This window comes from Larimichthys crocea, chromosome II (genome assembly GCF_000972845.2).
Source record: "Larimichthys crocea isolate SSNF chromosome II, L_crocea_2.0, whole genome shotgun sequence".
NCBI classification, from domain to species: domain Eukaryota; kingdom Metazoa; phylum Chordata; class Actinopteri; family Sciaenidae; genus Larimichthys; species Larimichthys crocea.
The window spans coordinates 968,048-992,723 of record NC_040012.1 but is presented as its reverse complement, the minus strand read 5'-3'; the positions used below and the strand labels follow the sequence as shown (position 1 = coordinate 992,723).

General features: G+C 44.6%; 2 protein-coding genes across 4 annotated transcripts in view; one reads left to right on the top strand and one right to left on the bottom strand.

Annotated features, from left to right (window-relative positions):
* Positions 1 to 21,750, top strand: part of fryb (furry homolog b (Drosophila)) — a 55,091-nt gene extending 33,341 nt beyond the window's left edge. For 2 of the 3 annotated variants that reach the window (XM_019275745.2, XM_019275744.2), the window contains exons 24-67: positions 538 to 662; positions 1,385 to 1,442; positions 1,621 to 1,712; positions 1,878 to 2,050; positions 3,038 to 3,198; positions 3,311 to 3,421; positions 3,518 to 3,672; positions 3,861 to 3,960; positions 4,091 to 4,262; positions 4,719 to 4,969; positions 5,049 to 5,195; positions 5,272 to 5,440; positions 5,532 to 5,622; positions 5,746 to 5,819; positions 7,801 to 7,951; positions 8,876 to 8,979; positions 9,869 to 9,960; positions 10,047 to 10,140; positions 10,227 to 10,446; positions 10,620 to 10,771; positions 10,942 to 11,129; positions 11,224 to 11,318; positions 11,426 to 11,624; positions 11,721 to 11,942; positions 12,118 to 12,316; positions 12,421 to 12,518; positions 12,644 to 12,814; positions 13,025 to 13,165; positions 13,259 to 13,444; positions 13,563 to 13,727; positions 14,076 to 14,150; positions 14,275 to 14,445; positions 14,638 to 14,646; positions 15,013 to 15,207; positions 15,334 to 15,471; positions 15,552 to 15,766; positions 16,139 to 16,343; positions 16,467 to 16,616; positions 16,711 to 16,809; positions 16,934 to 17,017; positions 17,329 to 17,346; positions 17,579 to 17,689; positions 18,688 to 18,923; positions 19,032 to 21,750. In XM_019275745.2, coding sequence (XP_019131290.2) covers positions 538 to 662; positions 1,385 to 1,442; positions 1,621 to 1,712; positions 1,878 to 2,050; positions 3,038 to 3,198; positions 3,311 to 3,421; positions 3,518 to 3,672; positions 3,861 to 3,960; positions 4,091 to 4,262; positions 4,719 to 4,969; positions 5,049 to 5,195; positions 5,272 to 5,440; positions 5,532 to 5,622; positions 5,746 to 5,819; positions 7,801 to 7,951; positions 8,876 to 8,979; positions 9,869 to 9,960; positions 10,047 to 10,140; positions 10,227 to 10,446; positions 10,620 to 10,771; positions 10,942 to 11,129; positions 11,224 to 11,318; positions 11,426 to 11,624; positions 11,721 to 11,942; positions 12,118 to 12,316; positions 12,421 to 12,518; positions 12,644 to 12,814; positions 13,025 to 13,165; positions 13,259 to 13,444; positions 13,563 to 13,727; positions 14,076 to 14,150; positions 14,275 to 14,445; positions 14,638 to 14,646; positions 15,013 to 15,207; positions 15,334 to 15,471; positions 15,552 to 15,766; positions 16,139 to 16,343; positions 16,467 to 16,616; positions 16,711 to 16,809; positions 16,934 to 17,017; positions 17,329 to 17,346; positions 17,579 to 17,689; positions 18,688 to 18,923; positions 19,032 to 19,290 — 6,321 coding nt within the window. In that variant the 3' untranslated portion in view covers positions 19,291 to 21,750. The remainder of the gene's footprint in view (positions 1 to 537; positions 663 to 1,384; positions 1,443 to 1,620; positions 1,713 to 1,877; positions 2,051 to 3,037; positions 3,199 to 3,310; positions 3,422 to 3,517; positions 3,673 to 3,860; positions 3,961 to 4,090; positions 4,263 to 4,718; positions 4,970 to 5,048; positions 5,196 to 5,271; positions 5,441 to 5,531; positions 5,623 to 5,745; positions 5,820 to 7,800; positions 7,952 to 8,875; positions 8,980 to 9,868; positions 9,961 to 10,046; positions 10,141 to 10,226; positions 10,447 to 10,619; positions 10,772 to 10,941; positions 11,130 to 11,223; positions 11,319 to 11,425; positions 11,625 to 11,720; positions 11,943 to 12,117; positions 12,317 to 12,420; positions 12,519 to 12,643; positions 12,815 to 13,024; positions 13,166 to 13,258; positions 13,445 to 13,562; positions 13,728 to 14,075; positions 14,151 to 14,274; positions 14,446 to 14,637; positions 14,647 to 15,012; positions 15,208 to 15,333; positions 15,472 to 15,551; positions 15,767 to 16,138; positions 16,344 to 16,466; positions 16,617 to 16,710; positions 16,810 to 16,933; positions 17,018 to 17,328; positions 17,347 to 17,578; positions 17,690 to 18,687; positions 18,924 to 19,031) is intronic. The other variant, XM_019275743.2, reaches the window with a different exon arrangement.
* Positions 21,751 to 22,109: 359 nt separating this feature from the next.
* Positions 22,110 to 24,076, bottom strand: zar1l (zygote arrest 1-like). Its single transcript, XM_027291066.1, has 4 exons — positions 23,476 to 24,076; positions 22,882 to 22,974; positions 22,710 to 22,784; positions 22,110 to 22,503 (listed from the first exon to the last, which is right to left on the bottom strand). Exons 1-4 carry the CDS (start codon positions 24,022 to 24,024, stop codon positions 22,360 to 22,362), a joined length of 861 nt encoding a protein of 286 aa, XP_027146867.1. The 5' UTR covers positions 24,025 to 24,076; the 3' UTR covers positions 22,110 to 22,359.
* Between the last annotated feature and the right edge of the window lie 600 nt (positions 24,077 to 24,676).

The window sequence follows — 24,676 nt, the reverse complement described above, 5'->3', positions numbered from 1 at the left end:
TGCCTCAAAAATATCTTAAATAAATACATAAATAAATAAAAGGGGCCGTCTAGTAGCTCACCCGGTGGAGTGTGGTTTTCGTTCCAGCCTGTGGCTGCATGTCACCCCCCTCCCACCACCCCTCTCTCCCCGCCTTCCTGTCATTCTTCAGCTGCAATTTTCAAAATAGAAGTTCAAAAAGCCAAAAAATATCATAAAAAATCTGTAAAGTTTGCCAGTGTGTTTTTTTAATCATCTTAAAGCTTTGGGATTTCATGGATAGTCAGAAAAAATACTAAAATGATATGATTCAGATAATAGTTCCCAGAACCCGTAGTGATGTCTTTAAATGCCTAGCAGTGTAATTGTTATTTTTGCTTAACAAATTATTTGATTATTTGAGTTGCAGATTACATGGTTAAAAACCCATGACTGGATTCATAATGATAGTGTAATAGTGAAGTGTATGCTGTTAACAGATTTTCTAGATCAGTTGATGTTGTTAATGTTGCCTGATCCTTGTATATATTGTGTGTGTATATATTTTTTGTCTCTCAGGTGATAGGCACTCCCTCAGTGGCCTGGCTTTTAAAGCAGCTCGTCCCGCTGATGAGAGCTGAGAGTTTGGAGATCACAGAGTCTCTGGTGCTGGGCTTTGGCTGCACCAATGCTCTGGTTTTCAGGTACTGGAACATGCAGAAATCCACACCAACAGTACACACACAGCTCCTGTCATACTTGTCAGAGTTTATTAAATATAGTTTTACCTGCTCAGATGAATAATTTGTCCGCATTTCTAATTTATAGCTCAGATGACGTCAATGAATCATAACTGTGCTGTTTGCTGTTGCTGCGTGACTCAGGCCTGTTGTTGTCTCGATTTTGATTTCAATAGAAAATAGATGATGTGCTACATTTAGTTCTTATCTCTTACATAAGAAATACATTTTACATATTGTTCATCTGTTGGTTATTCTCACCTGTCTGCACATTCACTTCATAACTGAGATGCCTCCAAGACATTCAGAGGGAAACAAAATGCATCATTGACGTAGAGGAGAATTCTTAGAGGGACAGAGATGTATCACATTTTTTTCAAAAGACAGAGCTTCCATTGTTAAAGAGAGTTATTTCATTTTAAAGAGATCCTCTATTTTTAACCTGAATGTTTTCCAAAGGGGCGCTTGTTGTTATTGAAGAGATTAAGGCCTCTGCAGACAAATTTGTTAAACATTCCTGTGTTTGAGGATTAGTGGTTTTTAAGGGCATGTGACATTCGAGCCGCAAGAGATAGATATCTGTTACAAACCATTATGTTCCACCTCTATCTGCAGGGAAGATCTGCCTCACTCAGCAACGATGCAGTCAATTCATTCTTGTCCTCTCTGATTGTGTGTGTTTACAGGGAGCTAGTGGAAGAACTCCATCCACTGATGAAGGAAGCACTGGAGCGTAGGCCGGAGGTAACACACACAAACACATGCACAAAGTGAATGATTACAGAAACACTGGCTAAATAATAATAAATAAATAAACCCAGCATAAACAAAACCATTAAGTATACTGACATGAATTTTTAACTGCAGAGGTGACATGGTTTGCCAGTGAAGCAGTGAAGTGAAAACCTGTGTATGCTTTCAGAACAAGAAGCGCAGAGAGAGGAGGGATCTTCTCAGGCTGCAGCTGCTCAGGATCTTTGAACTGTTGGCTAACGCAGGAGTTATCAGTGACAGGTAACACATGTTTAATCTCCTGAGCGCCTTCCAGTTTTTTTTTGTTTTCATCTTTACTCGTGAAATTTAGAAGTAATCGTTCTTGCCTTTTCCCTTCTTTCACTCTAAGCCTCCTGTTGATGACAAGCTCTATAATTACCAAAGTCTCCTTCTCCTCCTTTACAGCACCAACGGAGCGCTGGAGCGTGACTCCCTGGCACTGGGCGCCTTGTTCCTTGAGTATGTGGATCTAACCCGGATGCTTCTGGAAGCTGAGAATGAGAAGGAGCTGGACGTGCTGAAAGACATCCGAGCCCATTTCAGCGGCATGGTGGCTAATCTCATCCAGTGTGTTCCAGGTAAATCCTTTTATGACTATTTTATATTATATTATGGAAGCCCTAAGCAGTCATGCATTCATACATTTTATTTTCTTCTGTTTTCTCATTTAATTTGTTTTCTTGAGCTCTCGAGTCATTTATGTCATTAAGTCAAAATAATAAATGTTGTTATCCTGAGATACTGGGACCATTTTCTTGGAATCTTGAGATAACAAGACTTTGTTTTCCCAGGATAACGACATAATTAATTTAAGATCTCAGGCTAATGAATCAAATGTGATTGGCCTGAGATTTCCATCACGTGACGTCACGCCGTGCTAACTGATCTAGATACTCCTGCTCCTGTGACATGTTACATTGAATGATGTTTCCTGAAGTGATTTAATAAACTAGACTACCTTTTGATTCCCCATCATCTCATATTAATTATGTTGTTATCCCGGTGTTATAAGAGTAGAGTCGTTCCCTTGGGGAATAGAGCAGTATGCAAGGTGCGAGTGGTCAAGCAAGCGGAGTGAGAGTGTGTGTCTATGGCGGAGCAACAGAGCAGGCCGGCAGTTGTACATGATTAAATAAAAGACTACAGTGTCTGAAAGTCATCTCTGAAGCACCTGTGTGTCATTTCATTGCTGTGGGAAGTGAAAGGGTTAAAGTTAACCCCTGAATCCCAGGACTCTCCCCGTGCTGCCTGACCACAGTCTGACAGCCGAGCAGGAAAGGTTAACAGTCTGGTTATCTCAAGATCTTGAGAAAATGATCCGGTCATCTAAGGATAACAACATTTGTTATTGCGGCATAATGACATAAATAACTCAAAATCTCAAGAAAACAAATGAAATCTTTATCATGAGAAAACTGAGGAAAGAGTTTCAGTAGCAGGAGATGTAGTAGTCATGGCATTAGCAGTGTTCTTCAGCCACAGACTACATTTCTGTGTCAATCAGTGAAAATGTTTTGACTCTCCATGTCTTTTTCTCCCTCGTCCTCACACTCGCATCTGCACAGTCCACCACAGGCGCTTCCTCTTCCCTCAACAGTCTCTGAGACACCATCTCTTCATCCTCTTCAGCCAATGGGCTGGACCCTTCAGTGTCATGTTCACACCCCTTGATCGCTACAGCGACCGCAACCACCAGATCACTCGCTACCAGTACTGTGCTCTCAAGGTGAGCACTACCTGTACTACCACACAAACCCTACTGAACTGTGTACTGTTGTCCATTCACTGTGTTCTAAAGAAGCCTCAGCGTTAACTCAGCTCAACCTTTGTCACCTTAGGCCATGTCAGCAGTTCTGTGTTGCGGCCCAGTGTTTGACAATGTGGGTCTCTCTACTGATGGCTATCTCTATAAATGGCTCGACAACATCTTGGCCTGTCACGACATACGGGTAGGTCAACACTGGAAAAACTTCATACATATGAACGAAGACATGAGGAGGTGTCAGCACCAAGTTATTATTCATATCTAATGTGTTTGCCTTTAGGTGCATCGTCTTGGGTGTGAGGTGGTCATCCTGCTCTTAGAACTGAACCCAGACCAGATCAATCTGTTCAACTGGGCCGTGGACCGTTGCTTCACCGGATCTTACCAGCTGGCATCTGGCTGCTTCAAGGCCATCGCCACTGTCTGCGGTAACAGGTGTGGAATCAAGCCTTTGCTACATTCATTAGAAGACTTTAATACTCCACCAGCTCCAGGAAATCTCTCTATAGCTTCTAACCTCCCTGCTGAGGAGTTCCCACCTGCCCACAACTGTCTGTTAACATACATCGAGCCTGTTCTCATTGTAACCAGCATGCAATGACCGTTTCTCCTTACTTTGCCAGGAATTACCCTTGTGACCTCGTGACCTTGCTCAACCTGGTGTTGTTCAAGGCCTCAGACACCAGCAGGGAAATATATGAGATCTCCATGCAGCTGATGCAGGTACATACAGCACGCAGAAGAGATAAACGTGGTTCCAATGTCACATATTTTTTAATTGCGTGCAAAGAGATGAGACAGAGAACAGGAGCCAAAACCTGACAGTGTGTTTTGATTGACAACTTGTCTGCAGGTGCTGGAGTCAAAGCTGTGTGCGTACTCAAAGCGGATGGTGGAGCAGAAGCCCGGTAATATTTTGTATGGAACACACGGACCCCTGCCGCCACTGTACAGTGTCAACCTGCCTCAGCTCTCCATCCAGCTGGCCAGCATGTACCCAGAGCTCACTCTGCCTCTTTTCTCAGGTATATTTTTCACAATGGATACTTAAAAACTTCATTACAGAGTCCAGGAAACAGGGCCATAACTAGAATCCTATTATACAGTATTTGTTGGAGAACAGTACATCCTAATAGCAGCTGTCGCCTCCCCACCCTGTTTGTGTCTCCTTCCACTATCATGTTTCAAAACAGACGTGCATATCAGATTAAGGAAGCAAAGGTGCCTAAAATGCTGATTTATTGTTATATTATGGTCTGATGGGCTGAATACTTGCATCTAGTGTACCCATTAAATACTGATATTAACTCCAAAACAGCTCAGCCTCTTTCAGCCTTCATATTCAAAACTCCCAAGAGGTTTTGAGACAGTTGTTTTTGCTCACAATGCGTGTCCTCTGTTATTCAACACCTTTAAAGAATGCTTCACTTCCTGGAGGCACTTGTAACATTAATTCTTCTGACATTTCATTATCTGTGCAGAGGTCAGCCAGCGTTTCCCAACCACCCACCCGAACGGCAGACAGATCATGCTGTCCTACCTGCTACCCTGGCTCAGTAACATTGAGCTTGTGGACACGGGGCTCTTACCTCCCGCCTCAAGCCCGTGCACGCCGGAGGAAGAACCTCACGGTCAAGGGCAGGGTCTGTCTCCGAGTCTAAGAGGCAACGGTTGGGGCTCCCTGCAGGCGACCTCGCTGGTGCTCAACAACCTCATGTTCATGACTGCTAAGGTAGAAAGTCTAGTCTGTGGAATTATTTTTTACGATTAAAAGTATTGCCTTTCAACTGGAATTTTCTTTACATAACCAGTACGGAGATGAGGTTCCAGGCCCGGAGATCGAGAATGCCTGGAACGCTCTGGTGTCCAATGAGAGGTGGAGCAACAACTTACGGATCACCTTGCAGTTCCTTATCAGCCTGTGTGGAGTCAGCAGTGACACCACACTACTGCCTTATGTAAGTGTAATGAAGATAACAAACATGCAGAGATGATATTAGGTCAGTCAGTTAACACTGCATGAATCTGTTTTAGATCAAGAAGGTGGTGATCTACCTGTGTCGCAACAACACCATCCAGACTATGGAGGAGCTCCTGTTTGAGCTGCAGCAGACTGACCCGGTCAACCCCGTGGTCTTGCACTGCGACAACCCTCCCTTCTACCGCTTTGCTGCCAGCAACAAAGCCTCCACCTCACAGACAGGTGAGAGGAGAAGCTCCTGTCATATTCTGTCATGTCTATGATCCGCTGTTCTGTATTTCTGAAGATTACCTCTGAAATGTCTTGTATGTAGGCACCACCTCCAGCAGTAACACCGTGGTAGCTGGTCAGGAGAACCTGGCAGACACAGACGAGAACAAGCTGGTCAGAGAGAGTGAAGAGCGGTTAGTATTAACACAGTTTAAATGTCGTCAACCATCTCACTTTGAAACCTTTTAGTCACAGAATAGGAAAGTACACTTTGCAAATGTGGAAAATTCACTTTGAATGTCGTGTTTTACTCGCAGCAGGGCCAGGGCTCATAACAGGCTGGAATCTCGCTACAGCAACAGCTCCGGAGGCTCGTACGAGGATGAAAAGAGTAAGTCTTGTTTTGCTTCTCATGAGATGTACAAACATACAGTGTGTACTCACACACACACACACACACACAGCCCACGGGAGCACAGCTTCCTGTTATTTGGAATGGATCCAGGAGATAGATTCTTCCTGTCAGTTTATGATGTTCAACGCTTAAGCCTAAGTCCTTAATGCTAATTGTTAACAATCCTTTGCGTACAGACTGACATTTGTTTTTATAGTAGAGTGAGAAGAACCAATGCTGAAGCACATCCAGCTATCTACACTGGTGTGTCCAGGCTTAAACGTCTGTGTCTAATTCGCTGCATTTTATTTTTTGTTGTTTACGTTGTAGTTGTTTGTCACACATGTCATTTGGACACAAGCCAAGGCCCACCGCTGTCCCTCATGACACAGATACAGATTTAACCTCAGCCACACTGATGGTACGCAGTCTATCTTTAGCTGGCGTCTGTGTTGGGAGGCTTCCAGGCGTGAGTCTGCTGCTGTCGTCCTCATGTGACTAAGCAGAGCTGTAACCAGACAAGCACAAAGGGTGGGACCCACCATGTCTGAGCAGGAAACACTCTCACCAAGCCAGAGTTTGACCTGATACGGTTATTTTAGACCAGACCAAGACAATTAGATATTGTTTTATGATGTCAAGCTATATCAGACTTGTTGTTCCTTTTTTTTTTCTTTTTATAAAAGTTTGCACAAAGTTAGATCATGTCTGTTGGCTAACCACCACAAGCCAAATAACTTAGCTTAGCATTAAGACTGGAAACAGCTAGCCTCGTCCAGCTCACAGGAAGTAGGCTGTGGGTATAAGCCTGCCACGGGCCAGCTATCAAAGTCCACCATCAACAAACGAAATATTACAACCAGCTAAGGACAATATTTTTTGATAAAGGTGAAATGTGTGACCAAACAGTGTTATAATGAAGTCCTGTGCATTTGTTTGGTACAGACTGCAACAAATCATCATTGTCATTTTCATCATTTTTTCAGGGGAAATGAAGATGATCATTTTCTTTTTCTTTTTTCTTTTTCATTTATTATTTTTTAAAATAATAAACTGTAATACCTCGAGCTGCCACTTGAGGCTGGCTACAGGACATTTCAACCTCCATAAGCGCCCGTATTAAAATGTTGAACTTCACAGCAGAAATAAACATGGGAATAAACTCACCTGTTCAAAAACATTATGGCCTAAGGCCTACTGGCTATTTCAGCTTCAGAAACCCGTGGGTCACTCACATGTTGTCAATTCTTCACACTGTCACTGATTGTATCTCATTTGTATCTATTTCTTAGCTGGTCCCAGTAACCTCCTCTGTCTCTGCCAGTTGCCTGGCAACTGGTCTTTAAAACGGCAAATTGTTGTTTTTATGTTTACACATTGAACACAGAAGATGTAGCATGATGATCCATGAGCTTTAGAGGTGCTGGTATGATTTTTATACGGTAACCTCAGCCAGCTTTAGTTTCATATTTAGAATACAGATAAGGGAGTGCCGTCAATCTTCTAATGAACTCATGACAAGAAAGTGAATATTATCCACTATGTAAAAATGTTCCATATTCAACATCATGAAATGAATACAGACTTTAATTGAACTACAGTTACTTTCATTTCTCAGTTCAGAAAAACGTGCTTACACTGAGATGTCAGTAAAGATTACAGTTCTGTATACATTTCACAACTGAGTATGTTCAGTAAAATACAATCCTGTATTACACACATCGTCTGGTAGAAAACTGCAGTGTAGCATTTTGTTGTTGAAATACCTGGACTGTGACTTAGCTCAAATTCCACATGTTTTGAATGGTTTGTGGATGACCTGTCGCATTAGCTGTCTGTCACTGCTTTGGTTCTCGTGGGAATCCTTTTTTGTGCTCGACAGTTTATGGTCAGTGTCGTTTGAATATTTGAGTATATAGGATATGCTTTCCAATTATATTTCTATCAGCCAACTCTTTACACTGGTTTCTTTTTGTAGCTGACCCACTCCCACCATATGCTGGTTGGCTACTGGGTGTTCTGGAGACCAACCATCCTCAGCCGTTACCCATGCCCGTTAACGGAGGCTGCTGGGCTCCTCTGGTCGACTACCTCCCAGAAACCATCACACCTAGAGGACCGCTGCACAGGTATGCATGGGTTCCCACTGTACATCCAATCTATTCCACAGACAACAACCACAAAATGACACACGCAGCTGGAACAGTGGTGTTGCTATCAGCAACAGATCAGTAGAGTCAGCAAAGAAAGGCATTCTCTCACACACAAAGTTCCACCTACTAACAGATGGTGTGATAAACTTGAGCACAGAATGAAACTTAGCAAGCTTTCTTTGTCTCTGCTAGACAGACAATAAATATGAGATTCATTTATCTTCTCTCTCTTTTGACACCTCAAAAATCATTACTGAAAACGAGTTTCAGGTTTATGATGCATGCTTTTTACAGTACATTACAGCAGAGCAGACAGATTCATGACATTAATGCGGTTTTATATGTAAGCAAATTATTAGTTTCTGTATCTGCAGCTTGTCATGTTCATTATCATGCAGTACTAAGAGAAGCTCCACAATCCCAGCAGCAATATATACACACAGTTTCAAGGATAAGACTTGAATTATGATATGAAATCAGTGACAGATGCCTAAAAGACTCTTTTTTTTTTGCCCAGTCTGCATTTCAGTTGTCTTAAACAAATTTATAAAGTTGCTGATACAGATCCTCTTTATGACTGACATAAATCTAGTAGATAAATCAGTAAAGATTCCAGGTTTTCTCTTGATTAAGAGCTGAAACAATTAGTCCATTAATCATTCAGCTGACAGAGGAAAAAAAAAAAATAGAAAAACCAATGTGTCACTGTTCAACTGACATGTTTTTTTAGTGCTCCATGATAAATAACTTTGGTTACCCTGTATTACATGTGAGCTTATTGATGTCACATGGGCTTAAAGGACAGTCATTCTTCAGTACATCACCCCACACTCCATGGAAGGAGCAAGTATTGTTGATATTCTGTGCACTCACTACATTTGTGTGTGTGTTGGTCTACAGGTGTAACATCGCAGTGATCTTTATGACTGAAATGGTGGTGGACCACAGTGTGAGAGAAGACTGGGCTTTACACCTTCCCCTGCTGCTACATGCCCTTTTCTTGGGTAAGCGTACACATGACACACACACACACACACACACACACACACACACACACACATACACATAACTCAGCTTTGGGCTACCTTTCTGTTTCGAGTCTAAAGAGCCTTTGGCTGATTAATGTTGGGAAGAAGGAATAAGAATCTCATTTAAATATGTGAATCTGGACTAGCTGGTTGGCCGAGTGTATTAACTCAGAAGTTCTCAAGCCTGCCTTACTCTTATCTCACGCTGAGGTGGAGGTGGAGGAACTTGAACTAGAGATAAGATTGAAAATCATACCTGATGTTCACAGACAAACACATACACCCAAAATAATCTGGAGGTGTGTAGGTATTTTCTGTGACGTCTAATAAGCTCATAGCGTGACAGCGCAAACTTTTATCTCCATCCCACCGCAGACACAGACACATTCCCCAGGACCTGCATTTCTCACAGAGGCTGTGTTATCTAATACATGGACACATACCTACTCTGTCCGCTGTGTATAATTATGCACTCTAGATATTCAGCATGCTAACCGTCAAGTTCAGGTTGTTCATGATCATCCGTCATCAGACAGGCTGTCTCACTGAGTGGCATGAAGGGCATGACGCTGATCCATTTTGTATTGTCTGATTTTATTTTTTTTACTGGCAGTGCATTTGGAGAAATGTTTTATTTATAGCAGTCTGGAGTTTCCACAGCTAACAAGTGACGCACAGTAAATCCTTGTACAAGTGGGCTTTCAAGGAACTGTATGCCGACATTTCTAAGCATCTATCCAGCAATATTTCACTTCGCTGTCTAAAAACAGCCAAGACACTTCATTATTTCTGCTGTGTTTTTCTGCTTTGTTTGTATCGGCAGCCGTCTGTCGTTGTCTTACTGGACGTGTATTTTATCTACCAGGTCTGGACCACTACAGACCAGAGGTCTATGAACACAGCAAACGTCTCCTTCTCCACCTCCTCATTGCTCTCTCCTGCAACAACAACTTCCAGGTCAGAACTAATACTTGATACTCAACAGGGCTTTGGATGAATTTCAGTAATCACTGATTTCAATAACCCCTTTGTTGTCTTTCCAGGTAATAGCTTCAGTTCTGATGCTGACGAGAGAGATCAGTGACAACAAGACCCTCACCATCAAGTCCAGCTACCACACAGAGTACCAGCAGTCACGTAAGTAGGAAACACCAACATGCATACACACATTTATTATTAATCAGTCCACTTAATTCTGTATACTCATCATCGTGTTCCTGTAGATGCACCTGACTTCCTGCGAGAGTGGCAGGCGTCTCCAGTGGTGGACTCCGGCCTCAGCTCCACCTCCAACTCTTCCTCTGCCAGTCTGGGTGGTGGCAGCACTGCAGGCAGTGTTGGGAATTTGCCCCTGGTGACACCCGACGACCTGGAGGATCTCGAAGACACACCCAACGAGACAGACGAGAAGACGAACAAACTCATCGAGTTCCTGTCCACCAGGTACGCACACCTCACAGCAGTCTGAGTTTTGTGCAGGCAGCGTGACGGCTGCATACGAGTGTTCAAGCGGGTGTGTTTGTGGTGTGTGTGGAAATCTCAGTGTGGTGCACAGTCTGCACATATCTAAGTGCTTGTGTAACATGTATATGGTGCTACTGGTGGTGGGTATACAGTGCCTGGAGTACTGTGTTGTTGTTGCTCAGAGCGTTTGGGCCGCTGTGGGTGCACGAGGACATCACACCAAAGAACCCCAACTCCAAGAGCACGGAGCAGCTCTCCAACTTCCTACGCCACGTCGTCTCCGTCTTCAAGGAGTCCAAGTCAGGTGAGAAGCTGCTCATGTTAAAACCCATATTCCGTTTTCAGCTGATGTGTTCAGGCAATCCACCAGACTTCATTCAAAATCCAATATATTGTCATAAAATGCATCTAAACAAACCTGCGTGGTGTGTTTGTGTGTATCCTTATGTGTCTTCATACCATCTGTCTGTGCAGACTTCCACCTGGAGCACCAACTGAGCGACGTGGCTCTACAGACGGCCCTGTGCAGCTCCTCGCGTCACTACGCCGGGCGCTCTTTCCAGATCTTCAGAGCTCTCAAACAGCCGATCAACAACCACGCTGTCTCCGACCTGGTGTCACGCCTCGTCGAGGTGGTGGGAGAACACGGGGATGAGGTGCAGGTAAGAGCGAGCGACATATGAGAGAACTGTTGCAACTCTTTACTTTATAATCTCTTTACTTTGTAAATAAGCATGTGTGCTTGTTGTGTTTCAGGGCTATGTGATGGAGGTGCTGTTGACGCTGGAATCCGTGGTAGTGAATCTAGCAGAATGTCTGAAAAACAGTGACCTCATGGCAGCTCTAACCAGGTAGGCCGCTGCTCTTTATGGGTTCAAAATCCAGCCAGGCTTTACATTGCTAAAACTCTTTGTGATTTGATACAAGTATATTAATTTTGAATGTGTTTGATTCAAAGGACATCCTCCCCAGACTTTGTGACCAGTGACAAACTGATGAACAGAAAGAGCACAGGTCAGTTGAACTTCCCTGGCCCAGGGTTTGTCGGCCTTTCGTCACAACGCCACCAGCGCTCCTACTCTGTCCCCAAGAAGTTTGGCGAGTGTGGCCACCATTCGAACGATCCTCCTCGCAGTGCAACTCTGGACCGCATACAGGCAAGAGAGGAAGATTCACGTTTAGTGCGACACCTTTAATGCTGTTGAACACAGTACATCTCACTAATTTGATTTTATTTGATCTTCAATCCACAGGCCTGCAACAATCACGGCCTCGCCCGAACGGGAAGAACCCCCGGGTCTTGCACGTCATCAACCAATCGCATCGATCCCAGTGTTCTGTCGGATCCAGCCCATGTTTCACACCCTTCAACAATACTGGCCACAGTCTTCTGGGTGGCGGTGTCACTCATGGAGTCAGACTTTGAGTTTGAATATCAGATGTCACTTCGGCTCGTTCACAAGTTGCTGTCAAAGGTAGATACCATTGAACTTAGTGATCTTAGAGAGGAAGTTAGAACCAACTAGACCAAGACATTTTCACTGAGGTTCACCTGAGCCATCCTAAGGACAGTATACTTTTTTATTTTAATATTATTTTAAAAGCCTCTAGTCAGATAAATATATTTACTAATATACTCTTATTTCCTAGGTGCCCTTAGACAGAGCAGAGAATCGCGAACGCCTCGAGAAGCTGCAGGCTCAGCTGAGGTGGAGTGGCTTCTCTGGGATTCAGCAGCTTTTGTTGAAGGGTTTCACCTCCCAGGCAACTTCTGACCTCACCTTACAGCTCTTCTGCCAGCTCACGCCAGTCTCCCGGGTGCCCGTTGTTGACAGCTCGCAGTCTATAGGTATGTGATTTCATCCTGTATCATTTAATCAGCTCACTGACAAAGTCTGCAGTTTTTCTTTACATTGGGCAGTGTCAGAAGGTCGACCTCTCCTCTCTGTGCAGGATTCCCCCTTAATGTGCTGTGTCTGCTGCCTCACCTGGTGCAGCACTTTGGACACCCAACTCAGTTTTGTAAAGAGAGTGCAGAGAGGATCGCACAGGTACAGTGCAACTCCTCAATTGATTAGTTTCCTTCAGTTTCTATGAGGTTAGGTCAGACTTTATTATTGTAAAGCAATAAAACAGTTGAGTTAAAAGCAGTCTGCCGTCTCTTTCTCTCTCTCAGGTGTGTTTGGTGGAGAAGCACACAAAGTTGTCCCATCTGGCTCATGTGATGACTCTCTACAAGACACGTTCCTACACACGGGACCCTTTCTCCTGGGTCAGCGTGGTTTGCCGCTACCTCCATGAGGCTTTCTCCGACATCACACTCAACATGGTCACCTATATGGCTGAGGTAAGCGCTGCGAAATATGCATTGCCTCCCTTACTACTAGGTTTTATCTTTTTCCCAGTTGCTACAAGAGTTTAATACAGGTATCAGACATTTAAGGAAGTCAGGTTTGGTGGATAGATTTGATGAAACTTGTGAAGCAAGATTAGCTAATATGTGGTCCAGTTCAGTCATAATTTAATCATTCACTGAAAGTCTTTCTCCATCTCTCAGCTGCTGGATAAGGGCCTTCCCAGCATGCAGCAGTCTCTCCTCCAGATCATCTACTGTCTGCTCAGCCACATGGACCTGACTGCCGTACAAGTCAAACAGTTCAATGCTGATGTCACGAAGACCATTGAGAAGTTTGTCCAGGTAACTGTCCACTCTTGCACTCCTCATGTTATTGTGTGTTGTAAAGTATGCAGTGCTGCTCTCTTATACTGTATGCTGTTTGTGATTCCACAGACCATACACTGGAAAGACGCCTTAAACATCTTGAAACTGGTGGTGTCACGCTCTGCCAGCCTGGTTCATCCAGTGTACGGCCACTCACAAGGTGACCTGTCCAACCTCGAGGTCAGCAGGGTATGGGACGGCTCAGCCAAGGCCCTGCCTGGAAAAACACTGGACTTCACCTTTGACATCTCTGAGGTGAGAAAGCACCTACATTAAACATTGATACTGAGAGCGCCCACCACCTGCTTACACCTTCAGAACTTGTGATATTCACACATTTCCCTGAGGGCCTGTTTCTGTGTTTTCCTCACAGACTCCGGTGATTGGACGTCGGTTCGATGAGCTCCAGGGTTCGGGGGGTAGAGAGGGTAAGGCCAGAGCCATGGCTGTAACACGGAGTACTTCCTCCACTTCCTCTGGATCCAACTCAAACACCATCCTGGTGCCTGTCAGCTGGAGGCGACCACAGTCCTCTCAGGTACAGTTAGACCGACCATGATTCTATTCATGTAGCTCTAACTGTAAGTCTTCGATGTGGCTTCTCAGTGCTGTTAGTACTGGTAACAGACCGAACTGTATTATTATGAAAACTGTAAATATCAGAATTGCCTGTACTTGATATATCCAATAACATGCTGGCTAACACCCACCCCTATTTGACATCAGAGTCATATTTCTCTGCAGGTGCTTGTATATAAATGCTAAATCACTGATTCATTGGTTATTTAAACATCTGGAAAGGAACAATCTTGAGTATAATATAGTTTATGTTTGTTCCCTCTTTGATCAATACTTGTATTTCTTGCTGTCTTCATCCCACATATAGAAAAGAACCAGAGAGAAGCTGGTGAACGTTTTGTCTCTTTGTGGACAAGAAGTTGGACTCACCAAGAACCCGTCTGTAAGCTACCTCCCCACACTCTGCCCCTGCTCGTTTACAGACAACAAAAAGGTCACCTTTGATTTAGGCAAATTAAGTTCTCTGTACTCTTTTCAAAAGTCGAGCTTTTGTTCCTTCTCCTCAGGTGATCTTCTCATCGTGTGGCGACCTGGACATGATGGAGGTGCGAGAGAGCGGCGTGTCGTCGGAGGAGGGCGGAACCAGAGAGGACACGCTAGACGACACTGCCAGTGAGCAGCAGTTCAGAGTGTTCCGAGACTTTGACTTCCTGGATGTGGAGCTGGAGGACGGAGAGGTGATTTAGCCACAGTCACAGCTTATGTTGATTTAAAGTATCTGTCTCTTTCCTTCTCTTTGACCTTGAATGCATGTTTCGTTCATTTCTTTCTTTAACATCAATATATTTTGAAATGTATTTCTCTGTCCCTCCTCCTTATCTCTCTCTCTGTCTAACTCTGTGTCTCTCTCTCTTCCCCTCGCTGCCTAGGAGCTCCAGGTAAGGTTCTCTTACACTGAGCACTTACATCAGCTTCTCAAAGCGCTGTGGTGTTGCTGGATCCTTTGTTTCCCACTCGACAAACAAAGGATGATTGTGCTTCATTTTGCTCTCACAGCTTGGTTGCAGAACTACATTTCTTTATAATAATGGAGATAATTATACTGTAAAGTCTTTATGGGATAACAATTCTCATCCTGAATGCAAACAATCCTTGCAGCATATTTTCATGCCATGAAATTTTCATGCCAGTTCATTTTGCATCTTGTGCTTAACTATTATCTTCAAGGTTATATTCTTCAATTCACTGCTGCTTTGCCTCTGCCATTGTCTTCCAATGTGTATGTGTGTATGTGTTTCATCTAGGGCGAGACCGTGGATAACTTTAACTGGGGCGTGCGTCGGCGATCTCTGGACAGCACGGAGCTGGGCGACCTGTTGGAGGAGAGCCAGCATTCAGGCAGCACCCCCAGCCTGGGTCACGAGGACCCCCACGATTCAGACGAGTCCTCAGAGGAAGAGGAGTCTTCGACCAGCCAAAGCCTGTCTCACTCTCAGCTCGTGCGTAACCGTAACTGTTGGATCAATACAACATTAACATCCACTGAAGCTTGAAAAATGTCTCTTATTTTAATGACTCAGTCTGACAGAAACTATAACTATTGCTGGTTTGCCTTCCTGTTCCAGACTAACCCGTCTCCATCAGAGGAAACCAATCACACTGATTCTTTGTCTACTTCTTACGACACATCTGCCGACCCACAATCCCTCAATGCCACCACACCGGGCCAGGGAGTACTCCACGATGATCACAGTGGCCTCCACGTAAGGAATAATCACATCCAAAAATATGTACTACAGCTGTTTGTTACCCTCAGTAAAATGTACCCTCTTTGCCTCCTCAGGGGAGGGTGTGCGCTGATGACGAGGACACTCAGGCCCAGGACGATGACCTGTCACTGAGCGTCAATGAGCTCCCTCACGGCTCGGACTGTGGCGAGAGCTTCACCCTGGAGTTGCCGGGGCAACCTCAAGGTCAGCCACGCAATCTGGATCACAGCCTCAACCAAGACTACTGCCAACCACCGCTGGACTTTCTAGACCCCAACTGTCTGCCCAGGTGAATGTGACAGACAGGAGTAAAAGAACAGGAGCCTGTATGGAGTGTTGTTTCACTGGAACTTTTTATCAGCTGGCACATTGACCATCAGTGGGACTAAACTTTGGTTAAACTGCAGTCAAAGAACTTGTTTGAATCTGTCACAGCCATAATGTTTGTGTGTGCAGTATTGGGACAGATCAGGTCATGTATTATGAGCTGTCATTCACAGTGATGTAAATACTTCATTTTTCCACATTCTACACAGCTCATATAATCCCATCAGATAGCTGGGTACTTTATTTTGACATAAAACCTTTTTTTTTTTTCGGGGAAGGTATCAATCCTTTTTTTCTCTGTACCCCTATTTCTTTCCCATTTCCACGGCAACAGCTTACGTGATGATGTAGATGACTTGGAAGACCTTGGTTTTCCTCCTCCCCCCTCTCCATTTTTCTCCGCCATCTTGGCAGCCTTCCAGCCCACAGTGTGTGACGACGCTGAGGAGGCGTGGCGCTGTCATATCAACCAGCTCGTGACAGACTTGGATGGGTCCTGTGCTGTCCACACTTTTCAAGTCTTCTCGTCTCTCTTTAAGGTGAATCACAGGAAGGAATATGTTGTCATATTTTCTGTTTATTTTTGTAACCTCTCACATCCTGAAGGATCTTCATGTAAATCTGTGTAATAGTATAATAATTCCTCTTTGGTTCCTTCCCAGAACATACACGGTAAATTCTGCCTCCTGACAACTGATGTTGCCACTTACCTTGGAGAGGGTTTAAGAGGCATCGGATCAAAGTTCCTCAGGTCGTCACAGATGCTGACCACATGCTCAGATTGTCCCACAATCTACATTGATGCTGACACGGTGAGCTGTTGATTAGAGCATGTTGGTGGGATCAGCCATGTAGGATTAATCAGGCAAGTCTATTTTTTTTACCTCCTCCTTCCTTCTTGAACAGATCATGTCCTATGGTCTCCTTGAGAAGATGAAGTTCAGTGCGCTGGAGCTGCAGGAGTATCTGGATACCTACAACACCAAAGAGGAGGCGGCTGTATCGGTAACTCTACGCATTATTACTAAATCTGTTTTTCATGAAAACGTGACTAGCTAACAATATTCACCATCCCTCCTCTTTTCTACCCTCTCCTCACACTCCTGTCACCTTACATTTTTTCCTTCAGTGGTTGAGGAACTGTAAGGACACATTTCCCAGATGCCCCGGTGACAGTGTGGTCACCTGCCAGCCTGGAGACTCTGAGGAGAAGGTACAAAGTTACTCACTGCAAGTTTACAGGCAAACATGGAGAACTTCTTCATGTGTTCTCTGCACCTCTGATCTCCGGGCTCCTCTCTGGCTCTACAGTTTGCTCTCTCTGCATGTTTGCTGTGCGGTTTCTATTTCCAGTCAACGACTAAATCAAACTTGAGGTTGCTGGGTTTTATACACTGTTGACTAATTCTTGGTAGCCTGACTGTCATTACTCTTGGTTCACACTATGCTGTGCACGTGTTTGATTGACGCTCTGTCTTCCTCTCACCTTACTCTGACGCCCTAACATGCGCTCTCAATGTCTAGCAAATGGAGTCTCTTGCAGTAAGTTCTCTTCCAAGTTTCTTCACTTCAGATTCCTCTGAAATAAACCGCTTCATTTACTTTGCAAAAATCAATAAGCTAACTGTTATTGTGTGTTTGTATTCCTCTGCATGTGTGTATATATATGTGGTGTGTACTTTCATATACTTTTGTAAGTGTGTAAATATATATATGCGTTTGTTTTGTTCCGTCTGTGTTGTCTGCCTCTAATCAATCTGACCCTGTCTTCTAGCAACTGGAGCTTTGTCAGCGGCTCTACAAGCTGCATTTCCAGCTCCTCCTCCTCTTCCAGTCCTACTGCTCGCTCATCGGGCAGGTTCACGCCATCAGCTCTGTGCCTGAGGTGAGCCAAGTGTACATTTACAATGTAAACACAGCAGGTTAGATTCTCTTGTAACAAGTTATCGGAATCAAAGAGATTCGATGATAATGCTGTGGCTGTGAAAGGATTGACCGTTTTTGATAAGGATGCTTAGGATTTGGTTATTAAAGAATTGTGACACAGATATATACTGAGCAGGACAGATAGGCTGTAAGTTATTTTGTCGATTCAAATGAATATATAAAACATGAGTATACCATTTAGTGTCATGGTCAAACCTTCTCTAACTGTGACAGTGTCCTGCAGATCATCATGGAAGTTACTGTTTCTTATTAATCATCCATCTTTTGCCATAACTCGCTAATATGTTTATAATTGTATAACTGAGTGGACAGGAGGTTGAGCAACCATTCTCAACGTGACAAACACAGAATATTCCTTTATTATTAATTTCTGACCCTGATAATGATGTCATATTTTCCCCTGGGTTGTCCACGTTAATATTTCCTGCATAAGAAACACAGTGGGAACGCCCAGGGAGAAGAACTTTGTAGTTTTATCACAGACACATCAATATGATGCAGTCAGATTCATGTGCACAGTGGACATTTTTTCCTGATTCCATATGAATTCTCCTTCACATCTTTCCTTGACATCATAATGTTTTCCATCCAGGTCAAGGAAAAGTGTTTAGGAAAGTGTTTAGGAAAGGACTTATAATTTTTCACTATTCGTCTGTATTTTAGTCTGTATTATTTTCTGTTACTTATCAGCCACCACACTGTGAAATAAAATGTCTGTGATATACATTATTTATTTGTGATATATAAACATAGGTGACCATTTGTTACAGTATTGTAACCCACTAGCCACAGACATCAGGCTCAAATGCCACAAAAAAAAGAAATAAAATAAAATAATCTTGTTGGATAGAAACAATACAATAAAAGAGAACAATAAAATTCAATACATTAAGAGTCACACACACAAACACCATCTGTTCTCCACCCACCTCGTAGCTACTGAACATGTCTCGAGAGCTCACTGATCTGAGGAGCAGCCTGCAGGCAGCAGAGGCAGCTGTGGCCAGCGACCTGGAACACAAACACTTGGCCCACACTCACGCACACGCCAGCCAGGTGGCAGCCATGGTTGTCCCCAGCTTCTCCACCTCTGAGGCAGCTGTGCAGGCCGTCCTGGAGTGCCTTAAGAACCACGAGTTCACTAAAGCTGTGCGCTACATCCAGGAATGCAGGTAAGGAACAGTTCTGTACAAACAACGGCTACATGAAATAATGATTTCCACCTGAACACATTATTATCTTTATATCATTCTGCTCTCTCTCACCTTCTCTCGCTTCAGGAGGCAGTGGCCCAACGGAGTGTTTGGTGGCAGCTCGGAGAGCGAGGTCCAGACACTACTCAACGTCTACTTCCGCCACCAGACGCTGGGCCAGACGGGCACCATCGCCTTGGTCGGTTCTCGCCAGGACCTGAGCCTGATCTGCTCCAAGCTGCTGGAGCTCAACGGGGAGATCCGCGACATGATCCGCCGCGCCCAGGGTTACCGGGTCGTCACAACCTACCTCCCCGACTCCAGCGCCTCCGGGACCAGTCTCTGACAGGAACTCAGGAGCCCCCCACCCCCTCCCTCCCCGCCCTTACCTCCCCTGTCACTGCAACCGCTGACCCTCCCAAAAGCATCACCTCCCTTGCTGCCATCTCAGCCTGTTTACACAGAGGAGGCGCAGCACCCACACACGTGGCCTCTGCCTCCGCCTGTGTGCCTGCTGCCACGGCTGCACAGCTCCAGACAGTTACCTGCCTACCGCCCTTCCCAACACCAGAACCAGAACCATTTTTAGACCCGAACCTTTCTCTGCTCTCTTCATCCTCATCCACCGTCGACTCTGATACCTCTTTGCTTGATTTCCCCAAACCCCCAGACCTGTTCTCATCACACAGCTGCTCAAACACAGCAGATTTCACACTGCCGCACACACAGGAGCCACATAGGAGTTACCTGGACGAGAACACGAATGTTTATTATCCTTTCAGAGGACATTCATCACACAGCTCACCACTGTTAAATCTACACAGCAGCAGACACCTCACATCATCTCATACATCCAGCATGCTCCCCACTGTGGCCTCAGAACCCACCCTGCTCACACACTCCAACACAAACGCGTCACCCATTCCCCCTCGAGGCTCGCATCTCCCCCATTTCCCCCGCTCTCCGTACAAACACTCAAACCCATCGGCAATTCCACACCCAGGCCATGATACAGTCTTAACCCGTGGCCCTGCCCCATCTTCATCCCTCCTCCCTCCTCCCCCTCCCCCCCCTCCTCCTCCTCCCTGTCCCACCGGCCCAGGAGAGGCTGCAGCATGGGGCTGTTGTTGCTCCCTCGGTGGTGCTGCTACGCCCTTATCTCGCTACCTGGGGAAGGTGGGTCACGCTGCACTGCCCCTACTGAAAGTAGGGGGGCTCCTGAACGCTGAACCGTCAGACGTCCAGACCTGAGACGTAAACTTACAATGCCAGAGGACCTAAAGAATCTGAATCTGAGAAGACGACATGCGTCCCAGACATGATGGGATGTATCACTGAACACTATAGACACTACAGATCGCTGCCTGCTGATAAAGACGACCCGATGTGATTCTGTCTGAGCGCTACATGTTGTAAAATTGATGTGCTCCCGCTTCACGGCCGTCACTCAGCATCTCATCTGGACCTGTGAAGGCTCTCCGCTTGGATTTCTAACTTGCTTCCCAGATGAAACTTCAAGACCTGCTTGAACTTGATTGATTATTGCTGCCTCCTTCAGAAAGGACATAGTTTGCTGGTAGTATCACCAGAGACAGTGAGGAAACTACCGGTGACACTATGTAACATCACCGGTAGAGTTTTCGCTATTGCACTAAGTGGAGCTTTGGTTTTGTTTTTTTAAAAGAACGTTACAGAAAGGTTATCTTACTGTTTGTTTTGTTACTGTGAGAGAAAAAAGGTGAGAAGGAAAAAGCCAAATGCTGGATTCCCTTTTCTCTCCTGTCGTGTCTACTGTTTTGAGGAAATTGTGCAATGCATGACCCAGTTGAATGCTTTCTACTGTAGTGTAGTGTCCCTTTTCTGCTCCCTAAAAGTCTGACCTGTCCAGACTGACTGAAAGACTGATGGACGAAGAGCGGATGCAGAATATTCAAGCGTAATTCCTCATGCTGCCCTTGCTCTGTTTATATTCTGTATCGGTGAAGCGGCTTGTCTCCTGGCTACTGTCGTGAAACATTGGTAGACTCTCGCCATCACGTGTGCACTACTGTGTGGCTAGTGGTGACATCATTAGTGAGCGTACACGCTGTATATTTCTCACTGTCCGACACTGTAACAAGCTGACCTTATGTGTTCACATGCCATGAGGATAGTGCATGTCCACACTGAGATATTTTGTCTGTCTGTGTACCGTTTCTAGTTATGAGCACACAACCATTGTAGCATATGTTTGTGTGTGGTATGTAGTTACCTTACACGTTAAGGGAAATGCTGACATTCAGCACTCATCGATGTTCAAAACAAAACCTGTGCTACTACTGAAGGCCAACACTTCCTGTCGTCAGCCCTCTTTGTGACTCTCCCTCGTTCCCCCTCTTGAGTCATTTATTGTACAAACCTCTTTTTCCTATTTATATCTGATCAGCTATAAATCAACACTCATTTGGTTTTATATCGATGTTTGTTCTCTCAAATCAAACTGCCATGCATGCATCTTCTGTGTACTGTATGGAGTGTTTGAACTATTTATTAACAAGAATCATATTTTGTCTGAAAGATACGTTTGTATGAGGTGCAAAAGGGAGCTTTGAGCTCATGCGGGTATGTTTTTTTTTTTTCCTGTGTGTGGGAGAACGTGTGTGTGCATGCCAAACAAGAAATTGCACATTTTTAAAGCTTTTTAGATTCAGACTGTAGCTGATTTTTTTTCCACCGTGTAAATACTTTTACAGCCTTTGTGAAGTTGTTTTGAGTTGATGTTCTGTACAAGTTAGTGTCAAAGTAAAAGACATGAAAATGATGCGTATTTCAGAACTTTCTGCATTTTATTGACACTACAGTGCCGATTTTCTTTTTCATTAAGTATTTCAGAGCTTAAAGTTCTCAGACAGGCGGTTTTAAATTCATAGAATTTAATATTTTACACAACCTCCTGACCGACTTTTAACCCCTGGATTTGTTTTAAAGAGGATATGAAAGTTAGACGTATTCAAACAATGATCAATGATTCAACACGTGCCCTATGATGAGCTGGCCACTTGTCCACGGTGTACCCGGCCTGTCACCCAAAGTCAGCTGGGATAGGCTCCAGCCTCCCCTGAGAATAAGCGGTTGCAGATAATGGATGGAGTCCAGGTTCTATCTAATCTACAGAAATTAATCAACTTTTGAGATTTCATGAACTTTATTTCTTCTTACAAAAATAGTTTTTCATGGTTAGTTCAACAGCAGGGTTAATGAACGGGCACACAGACAGACTCTGAGGAGTTGCTTCAAATAAGACATGACAGATTCATCTACTCACTGGCAGGAGAATAAATTAATATCTTCAAGTCTGTTACTAGAGGACACTTCCATCTGTGACATGTACAGGTAACCAGGTGATCCCAGACCAGGGTAAATGTGTGGGGGCGGCTCAGACTATATATTTGAAGCTGTAGGTGGCGTCGCAGGACAACTTCGTGCCCTTGCAGCGACAACACAGGTCCTGGCGGTGGGGCCTCTTCATGTTAATGTGCCTCTGCTTCTTCTCACAGATGCAACGAGTCTGAGAGCAACCCTGAGACCGAGAGGAGAGGACACACTGAATGAAGAGGCAGTCAAGGAATGCTTCTGACCCACATTTACCTGGATACTAAAATATAAATTATGCACTTATATCACTGGGTGGAACACACATGAATGTTTGAAAAGCACCAGGTCACACTGTGCCTTCAGTTACACTCTCCACATGTTAGAGTTCAATAGCGAGCCTAGTAAACGTACCTTGCAAAGGATGTACTCCACTCTGTAGGGGTTAAACCCCATTTGACACTTCCGGCAGAGCTGCTTGTAGTACACCTGATGAGATTTATTAAAGAAATATTCATTCCTATTATTAAGGACACAGGTTTTAACTAAATATAAATCAGTTAAACTGAAACTGCAGACCGCTCACCTTACTGGTTCCAGAGATGCACCACACATAAGCACTCTCCCACAGGATGTTGCAATTTTTGCAGTGGAAAAATCCATACCTCTGCTCCAGGAACTGAAATAAAAGACATTTTATGCTCATTTGTGCACATTGATATTGCATAAAGCTATGTTGTATATCATATATCTTATTCCACGTTTTAAATCTTATTCAAAGCGAAAGAAAAGTGCCTCAGCTTGTGATAATTCAGTTGAGATGTTTGGAAAGATGCAACACTAAAGCACAGTGAACCAACAGGATTGTGGATCTGTATCACTGCAGAAGCTCTGCACTGATTTCTCTATCAGATCTTATTTAAAGACCTTCCTTCATCCAGTTTTATTCTTCAATGCTGCAAATATTGAGTTAATATATTTAATCTGATAACACATAGCATTTCTAGGCCTCAGAGGTGGAGGAAAGGGGGACCCAGGAGCTTACATGAACCCAGCCTTGATGAGAATACACATAGATCTATAGAGTAAGGTCACACATACTGAATGTTGGGACTTTTGTAATTATGTTCCTAATGGTAAATTGGATCAGTGGGAATCCAGTGAGAGTTCTCTCCCCAACCTGGAAGTTGGACCTCTTGGAGGAGCGGTGGAAAGTCCTCTTGAAGTCCTTCACTGAGTCCTCACCGCCTTGATTCTCAGCATCCTCTTCAGACGCTTCTTGTTCAGCTTCAGCCTTTCCTTCACTCCCTCCATCAGTGCCGTGTTTCCTCGCGTGGATCCTGCGGTCAAACACCGGGGAGTAGATGGAGACGGGTCTCAGAAAGCGCATGATGCTCACCGGCGGAGTGCGGCACGGCGCGTTGCTGTCCGGGCTCCTGGGGGACACATGGTGGTCTTCCTCCGACCAGAACAGCGTTTTGGGACCCAGTGAGCACTGGATGATTTTATCCACCTTGGCGTTCACCTGCACGCCGCACTCTCTGGTGTTTGCCTTCTTCAGTGGAGGGGCTAAACTGGGGTTGACCTGGGAGATGATGGCCTTGCAAAGCTCCAGGTATTTGACGCCCTGCGGGGTGATGAAGCGGCCCTCTCTCTTCCCCAGGACCAGGTCCTGAGCTGTGGGGGCGCAGACACTGTTTGGTGGGAACGCGGACAGGAACCCCTCCATCCTGGAGCCATGAAACCAGTCTAAGTGCTTTTCTCTGATCTTTAAACTGTGGCTTTGTGCACCACTGATTGGTTAATTGAGACCAGGAGCGCGCAGACTCTGATTGAGCTGCTGTTTCCGGAATATTTCCAAAATGTTCTGCCTAATATGTAATATTGTGTTCCCATACAGACACAGAGATACACATGAATATTGATATTTCAGAGGCAGAGGTCTTAAATGTTGTGGTCATCTTAAAGATTCAGCAATGATATTTAATTACACAGCCTGAAATATGAAGTTCACTCTGATCCAAACTCATATTCAGGTGCAAAAGTTAATGAATAAATCGGTGCAATGTGCCCATAAACACAATATTCTGCAGTATAGTGCTGACGGTTTGAGGCGCGCACGTGTGAAACCTTATATTGGAGCTCCCCCTATAGCTCACACCGGCCATCATGTACTGTAAGCTGATGTGAGACATCTGTCTCTTAGTTTGAGGAGCTGTAAACCAGTATGGCAAGAGCTTTAGAGTGGTTTAAAACCACGCGCACGTCTCAGGAAATCATCAGTTATCTTCCAAAATGACAATGATGTACCCAAAGTAAACTCACCTGTCATGCAAAATGTTGCATAGAGAAATATCATGTGAGTAAATCTCATGTGAATA

Excerpts from the sequence above, each read along its gene's own strand:
- zar1l (XM_027291066.1), bottom strand. The coding sequence starts at position 24,024 with ATGGAGGGGTTCCTGTCCGCGTTCCCACCAAACAGTGTCTGCGCCCCC. Across the intron at positions 22,785-22,881 it reads GCATCTCTGGAACCAGTAAG|GTGTACTACAAGCAGCTCTG; the intron begins GTGAGCGGTCTG and ends AAATCTCATCAG. Across the intron at positions 22,504-22,709 it reads TGGAGTACATCCTTTGCAAG|GGTTGCTCTCAGACTCGTTG; the intron begins GTACGTTTACTA and ends TCTCGGTCTCAG.